Consider the following 8,514-nt stretch of genomic DNA (forward strand, 5'->3'; position numbering starts at 1 on the left):
TTCTAATAGCCCCTGTATCTGTGCCTTCTGTGGAGATGTATAAGTAAGGAACCGATTTCCAAGGAAAATGCCTTTTTTTCCATATGATCCCACTCGATGGCTACGCACTGAACAAGACAGGGCTTTTGCGTCACACACGAAGGAATAGAAATTCTGCATGACCCTCGCTTAATTAAAAGCTCGTTGGCTCTCTAGGCTCGCTGTGTGGCCGGGCAGTGCTGGCGCGGGAGCCGGGGAACCAGCAGCCCTGTCAGTCGGGCGGGAACCGCCTGTCAGTCAGGCCCGCACAGCAAACACGAGGTTTATTCTTTTAAAAGGACTCCGCGATGCAGCAGCGGCTTCAGGAACATGAGGGCTGACCCCATGTTATGTTTTACGTCATAGAAGGGGCGCTTTGTTTCGCCTCGCTGCTGCAGCCGCGCCAGGCGGGGCAGGGTGAAGCCTCCCGGGGGCACGCCAAGGCGCACCCCGCCCCGGCTCGGAAATGCCACTCGGACCGACTCCTGCTCCCGCAGCCCGCTGCCCCCCGCCGTGCAGCCTCCCGCGGTGCGCAGGGGCCCGGCACCAGCCCGGCTCCTCCGCCGGGGCCGCGCAGGGGACGAGCCGCTCCCGGGGACCCACGGACCGACCGGCCGCCTCAGGCGGCGCGTGCGGGTCCCCTCAGCCGCCTGAGGGCTGGGCGGGAAGCAGCGCGCGCCGGCCGCCTCCTTCCGCGTGGGAGCCGGGGGCGGGGCCGCGCACTGCACCGCCCGCATGGCCCCGCCCCCCGGCCCCGCCCCCGCAGCCCGGCTGGAGCGCGCAGGAACATGGAGGCGGCGGCGCGGGCGGGCGCCCGGGCGGGGGGCGCGGGGCGGTAGTGAGCCCACCGGCCGCCTTCCCTCAGCCCCGCCGCGCCCGCCCACGCCGCTCCTTAAGAGGCGGGAGAGGGGGGCTGCCGGCCTCCGCGCGGGGAATGGCGGTCCCGGGCCCTCCGCAGCTCCCGTGGCTGCGGCTGGGCCCGCGGCTGCGGGCCGGGCTGGAGGTCGCGCTGCGGGTGCCCAGCCTGTTCCTCATCGACGCCATCTTCAACTCGGCCCCGCTGCCCGGGGGCTCCCTGAGCGCCGCGCTCCTGGGCGTGCTGCTGCGGCTGCTGGGTGAGACACCTTCCCCTCCCACCCCGCCGCCCTTCCCCGCCCGTCGCGCAGCTCTGGCCTTGGGGTGCCGGGGGGTCGGTGCCCCCGCCGGGCCGCGCTCCGGGCCCGTCCTCGCCGCCTCTGCCCCCGCTGGCCTTGTTTGAGCCGCGCGCAGCGCACGGGCGCCGCTTCGGTCCCCCAGCGCCGCGCCGGCTGCTGCCGCGGCTGCCGCTCTCCTGCCATGTCTCTCACCCCTTCCCTCCCCTCCGAGTCTCTGCCCGGGGTCGGTCATCCCCCCCCGCCCCAGCGCCTGCACCGCAGTGCCGTGTGCCCTCCATCCCCGGCTCCCAGCGCCCATCGGGAGGGATGGGACGGGACGGCCCCTCCGCCTCCCACCGCTGTCCCCGCGGCGGTGTCAGCCCGGAGGCGCAGGGACGCGGCGGAGCGGCGCCCCGGGCGTGGCGGGGCCGCTCGCCATGTGCGCGGGGACCCGGGGCCGTGGCCTGCGCCGCGGCGGAAAACGTGACTCCGCGGATATAGATTATTATGGCTTTTAAAGCATTATGGATAGCGTAATGTCTTCCCGAAACACGCTGCGAAATCCTTATTTTAGGAACAGCAGTTCAGATATGCAGGAAATGTGGTTCCCAAATGGAAGAGAAGTCTCTTGAAACTTGCCGTTCGTTATTTTTAAGCTTTTTTTTCTTCCCTGGGATGAAGGCTGAGAATGACTGCTGTAACTAGGTGATACTATTTTCAGTATTATTTGTAAGCGTGGGTTCCAGCGGGGTTGGAGCCCTGTTGTGCTGACTGCCGTGCTGGCGATGCCGCATCGTGGAGCTGTGGATCCTGAGGCGGGAAGGAAAGAAAAATCCAAAATGCAGCTGGAGTTTCTTGCAGGCCTGTGACGTGTTGGTAGCGTGTTTTGTTTGATGGTTGTAGCAGAAAAAAGTCGGAAGGAAGTAGGTGGTATGGCTGTTGGGAAGAGCGGTGAAAAGCAAGGGTGCGCAGTGAGAGGTGCAGTGGTGACGGCATTGCAGAAGTTGAGGAGCGCAGGAGAAGCAAAGGGTAACCCATAGTGAGCCGGGGGTGAGAGGAGAGCAAACAGAGAAAGTGACAAAGCAGGCGCTTGGCTTGGGTGGCTCCTGCTTCCGTAAAGGGTGCCAGTTGATGTCACTGCTGGTGTGAGCAGCGAGGCTGAGGAGATCCAGACTTGCAGCCTTGGCCTGGCCTTGCAGCCGTACCTCTGGGACGGAGAAGAGGTGCCTCCTCCCGCTCCCCATGTTCTGGAATCACTGAGTGTTTCCCACTGAAAATTCCTTTTTAAAAACATTGCGTTGAAGTGCCTCACCAGCATAACTTTAGGAGTCCTTTGTCGGATGAGCCAGGGGCTGTAGAAGTGCCTTGAAATTACTCCCACGTACATCCCACCCACCCTTCAGTGGGTGTGTTATTTGGTGATCTCTAAGTGTGTGATATTGGGATTAACAGATTAAGGCGCTTTCCAGGATTGTGTTTATATGATCACTTTTCTGGATTGGGAGAAGAAGTGGGTAATCTCTGCCTCCTACAAAAGAGCTTTGGGAACAGATTATGCCAAGAGACTTATCTTGCACTTTGAATCGAGGGGTCTGTGGTTCTTGCCTTTCCAAAATTAAAGAAAAATTAAAATGTAACCACTTAATGTTAAAGATCTTCCCTGTGGTTCAGACAACAGAGTGCTTTTGCATCTATTTTTTCCTTATCTGAATTTAAGGATTACAGGGTTGGGGTTTTGCTGTTGTTCAGATAAACCAAAAATACTTGGGTTTGGATCATTCTGTATTTAAATAGTGGGGAAGTTGCCCTTTTAGTTACCATTTTCAGGCTTTGAAAGACTGATCCAAATTTTTCCTGCAGCACGATACTATTTAGCATAGGATAAACATGCATTTTACATTCTAGATACAAAGATTGTTGCTCTGGAGAGATTTGGTGGCTTTCAGGGGTGCTGTTGAACAACTCTGAAGTATTCTGTGAGCACAGCTCTTCAAGAACGCCAGGATTCCTCAGTTGGATTATTGCATCACATATTTTCTATACAAGTACATAGAGTTACAGCACAGAACCAAGTTCTATGACTGGAGCACAGTTTTTCTTTTTTCATTAACCTTGCTTTGTCTCCAGCACAATGTTTACCTTTCATACCATTGCATGTGATTTAAGTCTCTCATTTCCAGCAGAACCACCACCCCCAGGAGTGTGAGATTGTAACTTCAGACGGCAGCCCGTCCTCAGCGAGGATGCTGATTTTGGAGAGGCTTACTATAGATACTATAGGCTGTAGAAAGATGTGGAAGCACACAGAACAGCTGGGACTAGGGAAAAAAAAAAATTTGTCAGTTCCATGTGATTAAAGTATTCATGTGTAAAGGTAATTGAACTCCGCAACTGACTGGAAGTTGAATCCTAGGTAGTGTGCTACTGTACCGACAAATTGCAGGAGTTAAAGGAAAAAAGAGACACAAATTATTTTAAAAGTAAATGTTTGTGGTTTGATTAAATGCTGTGTTCAGAGGCCATACTGTAGACAGTTGGTGATGGGGTGGCACAGGGAGGAACAGTAAAGAAGAGAAGAAGTATAAACAGAAATAGGAGATGCATCTTCTCAAAGATGCAGAGGGAAAATGGGAAAAGATTTGCTGTTTGGTGGCACAGGCAGGAACAGTAAGGATGAGAAGCAGTATAAACAGGAGATGCATCTTCTCAAAGAAGGAACTGCAGAGGGAAAATGAGAAAAGATTTGCTGTTTGGTGAACACTTTGCAGGACAGGGGAAAGTCTCTTCATGGCAAGATGGGCCGAATGACACAAGTGGCGATGGGGGAGAGGAGAGGAGCGCTCACCTCCCCTCCTGACACTTGAGGAACCTCCTGTAGTCTTTGAGGTTCCTTTGGGGGTTTTTGACTTTTCCACACAAGCGCTGACAGAAATGCTTTCTCTCTTGTTAGTCCCCCTTTAGAGGAACCACTAGGCCTGGCTTTTCTATGGGCTCACTCTAGCCCTGTTTTTAGGGATGTCTTGCACGTGGAACACCAGTGTTTTAGGGTGACCTATAGTATCCAAACACAGGCCTGTGACTGCAACTGTCAGGAAGAAAAGTAAGTTCTGTTAGCAGGTGTGTTTCAGAGCAGCCTGCTTAGTTCAAAATGTGTCTCCTTCGGCATAAATGATCAGAATTATATAAATAAGGAGCTGTTACAGGCATGTGAGCCTTTTCTGTGACTTCTGAGGGAAGGCCAAGGGTACAACCTTGTCAGCAGCGTTACTTTTCCTGTAGTGTTCATGGTGGTATGTATGCAGGAAAAGCAATAAAATTGTCCAGCGTATTTAAAAATAAGTGCTGTATGTAACGAATATGCTGCTTTTCATGCAAGAACTGAGCTATGATACAAGGCACTTTCTGAAAACCGATTGAGGCTTTTCCTTGGTCAACTTCACAAGGTTACGAGGTTAATGATTAGTTGAGGAGAGTGGTTTTATATCAGCCAGTGCTGCTGCCAAACAAGACTGGTAAGGAGCATTAAGAACTGTTTTGTAGTCTGTCTTTTGCTATTGAATCATGTTGACACTCTCCCATCTATTCAGTTCAGGGTGGGTGGTGGTGTTTGGGCTCTTTTTGATACAAGCAACTGGTAACACTACTGGTGGAATCAAATACTGGTTCTTAGAAAAAAAATTTATTCCATGATCAAGATACCATGGCTTAAAAAAAAAAAATATATATATATATATATGATATGTTTTTTTTTTGTTTTCAAACATTTGATTATGGAGGATTTGGAACAATCTAAAATACAGTCGTCAGAAAAGACGGATGCTGTCCTTGAGCAGAAAGAGGATTACTTGGATTTCATTAGTTTTAGTACGGAGATTGAAAGCAACTTATAATCAAATATAAGTTGTAGAGATTGAAATCTCTCCAAGCTGGTTTGGATGAGAAAGCAGTTGCATTGACTAGAATCTGATTGAGAAGCCCAAAACAAAGGCAGTGTGTTTCTTGAAGGAAAAGAATGTTTAAGGAAGTGAATCTAGTGATAAACGCAGTTTAATTGAATGTCTGTTAGGGCAGAGCCACTACCTATTGACTACATAGTGATGCAGTTCAAAAGTTGCACTATAGAAGGACTTGACTGCAAGGTCATAAGATACCAAAGTACTGCAGATGCTGTGACAGGATTTCTCATAGGAAGGTGCAGACTTCCCAGTCGTGGTCAGGATGTGTTCACAGTCAGTATGAGGGGAAGGTCAGCAAACAGGAATGTCAAGATCTGAATCTGAGTTCTAGCGAGTAAGATGCAAGTTTGCACTGGCATTGGCAAAGAGGCGATTGGTGCGGCTTTGGGTTCTGTGTACAAAAGCTTTATATTGCGGAAGGTCTTTTCCATGAGGCTTTTGTTTCAGGATGCCTTATCAAAAATGAAGGTAAACTGAAGGGAATTGAAAGAAGAGTGCCCTCCCCCCAGTAAACCACAGCAATTTTTGAGGTTTTTTCCCATTAAAGGGTTTAGCTAAACTGTTTCGGTGACTTATCTTTAGTGTTCCAGCTTGGACATCTGTAGTTGAATGCTGTGGTCAAGTGAATGAGGGTACTTAATAATGAATGAGTAGAACTTTCTTTGCATATAAAGGTGATGCTATATCTGGCAATTCTCTTCTGCTTTTAGAACTTGTCTACCCTTAAATTTCAAGACTAAGGCTGGGAGTTGCTACTGCTCTAGTCTGAAGCTGCAGATGAACTTAACAGTAATTGTGACTGAATGCTGGCGTTGGCTTTGCATCGCAGCTGCAGCACGCAGATGTATTAAAAGCAGAGATTATATCATCCTCTTGCCTCTTTTCTGAAAAGGGCACCCTTGGTAAAGTTACAAGTGACTAACTGGGAAGCGATACATGAAATGTCACTCCAGAGTTAACAGGTTAAAATCAGTTGCTGAATTTCTGCTGAGAACTAAATGATTTCCATCTGTTTTTAGGTGTCTTTGTATCCAGTGTTGTTCTGGTTTTACAACAGCGAGCACTTTTCAAGTTTTACATGATCGCCTCGGCATTCCTGCTGGCTGCGACTTCAGTGTTGGTGAATTACTATGCTGCTTTGCACATAAACTTCTACAGTGCCTACTACACAGCTGCATTCGGAATACAGATCTTCCCTCACAAAGGACCTTCGCTATGGATGGCACTTTCCATCCTTCAGCTCACCTTTGGAATCGGATATGTTACACTGCTGAACGTGCAGTCCATATACTCGCAACTCATCATCTTGGATATACTGATACCTGTCATTGGCTTGGTTGTTGAATTACCTTTAAATGTCCGGCAGATACTAGTTTTTATTTCAGGCCTAGTTCTGACACTAAATACCACAGTCATTCTAGTTCAAAAAATTAAATGGTTCTATTATTCGATGCGATACGTCTACCTGCTGGTGAGGCACATGTATCGCATTTATGGATTACAGCTATTGATGGAAGATACATGGAAAAGGATTCGGTTTCCAGCTGTCCTGCGTGTCTTCTGGCTAACAAGACTCACAGCACAGGCTGTGGTGTTAACATATGTTGTGAAGATGGCTGAAACGAATACAGAAGAAAAATTCTTCCTGATATCATGGGATAACTGCTGGGAACTGATCTGCAGTCTGATCATAAGCGGGTGTGACTCAACTCTAACCGTGTTGGGCATGAGTGCTGTCATTTCCTCAATAGCGCATTATTTGGGACTTGGTATCTTGGCCTTCATTGGATCAACTGATGAGGATGACAAAAGGCTTGGTTTTGTAGCACCTGTCTTGTTTTTCATTCTGGCTTTGCAGACTGGTTTAAGTGGACTGAAACCAGAAGAACGATTAGTTCGCCTGAGTCGAAACATGTGCCTTTTGTTAACCGCAGTCCTGCATTTTATCCACGGAATGACAGACCCCGTGCTGATGTCTCTCAGTGCCTCCCATGTGTCATCATTTCGCAGACACTTCCCTGTACTGTTTGTTTCCGCTTGCCTTTTCATCCTGCCAGTTCTGCTCAGTTACATCCTCTGGCACCACTATGCACTAAATACGTGGCTTTTTGCGGTTACAGCATTCTGTGTAGAGCTTTGCCTAAAGGTAATAGTTTCTATCACTGTTTATATATTGTTTATGATTGATGGCTACTATAATGTGCTATGGGAAAAACTTGATGATTATGTCTATTATGTTCGTTCAACTGGCAATATTATTGAGTTTATATTTGGAGTCATCATGTTTGGCAACGGAGCCTACACAATGGTTTTTGAGTCAGGAAGTAAGATTCGCGCTTGCATGATGTGTCTGCACGCATACTTCAACATCTACTTGCAAGCAAAGAATGGCTGGAAGACTTTTATAAATCGCCGGACTGCTGTTAAGAAAATAAACTCGCTTCCAGAGGTAAAAGGAAGTCGGTTACATGAAATAGATGATGTCTGTGCCATCTGCTACCATGAGTTCACCACCTCTGCTCGCATCACTCCATGTAACCATTATTTTCATGCACTTTGTCTTCGGAAGTGGCTGTACATTCAGGACACTTGCCCCATGTGCCATCAGAAAGTGTACATTGAGGACAAGGAAAATGCCAACGTCTCTAACAACAATGGGTTTGTGGCACCAAATGAAAATCCTGTACAAGTTGCAGAAGGAGCTGCTGCTGCTGAAAATGAATTAAATGAAGATAATGACAGTTCCGATAGCGATGAGGAAGACGATGACTGTGTGGCACAGCACTTGAATGAGACTCTTAATGCTGACTCTAATTCTCTTGGCGATTAAGATGTCCTTTACTAAGCCGCGAGGTATTTGTTTAAGATAGACTTCAACAGAATAAAAGTATCACTTTGTAGTTATTGTACTTAAGCACAACAGCAGTATCTCAGTGTCCAGTCTGTGAATGGTGGTTGTTTACTGTGGTGTGTGCTAATGTAAATATACCTCTAATTTTTGCTGGTCTCTTTCATGACCACCTTAAAATTATGTACATTATTGTACATGGAATAAAATGTTTTCACATGTTTTTAAGATGGTTGGAAAAACACTCTTTAATTGATGTAGTGATAGTGCTGTGCCAAAGACTGTAATCCAGTAATCCCCACCCAATGAGTTCTGGGTGCAAATGAAAAATACTGGTGAAAACTGACTGTTCAGCGGGTCAAATCAGAAATTAAAAGCCTGAACCAAAGCAGCTTTACTTACAAATTCAGTATTAGCAGAGCTTTATCGTGAAACAACTAGTGAGTTATGTTTAAAAAAAAAAAAAAAATAGGTTGGTAGACTTAATGTTATAGCATTTGCGTATGCGGAACAAAAGATGAAACTACTAAGCATTCTGGTTAAGGAGTAAAACACACCA

General features: G+C 48.0%; 1 protein-coding gene across 1 annotated transcript; it reads left to right on the forward strand.

The window, feature by feature from the left end:
- The first annotated feature begins 719 nt into the window (after nucleotides 1–719).
- Nucleotides 720–8,183, forward strand: RNF139 (ring finger protein 139). Its single transcript, XM_065054372.1, has 2 exons — nucleotides 720–1,133; nucleotides 6,127–8,183. Exons 1-2 carry the CDS (start codon nucleotides 953–955, stop codon nucleotides 7,935–7,937), a joined length of 1,992 nt encoding a protein of 663 aa, XP_064910444.1. The 5' UTR covers nucleotides 720–952; the 3' UTR covers nucleotides 7,938–8,183.
- The last annotated feature ends 331 nt before the right edge of the window (nucleotides 8,184–8,514 follow it).

Source organism: Columba livia, chromosome 2, assembly GCF_036013475.1.
Source record: "Columba livia isolate bColLiv1 breed racing homer chromosome 2, bColLiv1.pat.W.v2, whole genome shotgun sequence".
NCBI classification, from domain to species: domain Eukaryota; kingdom Metazoa; phylum Chordata; class Aves; order Columbiformes; family Columbidae; genus Columba; species Columba livia.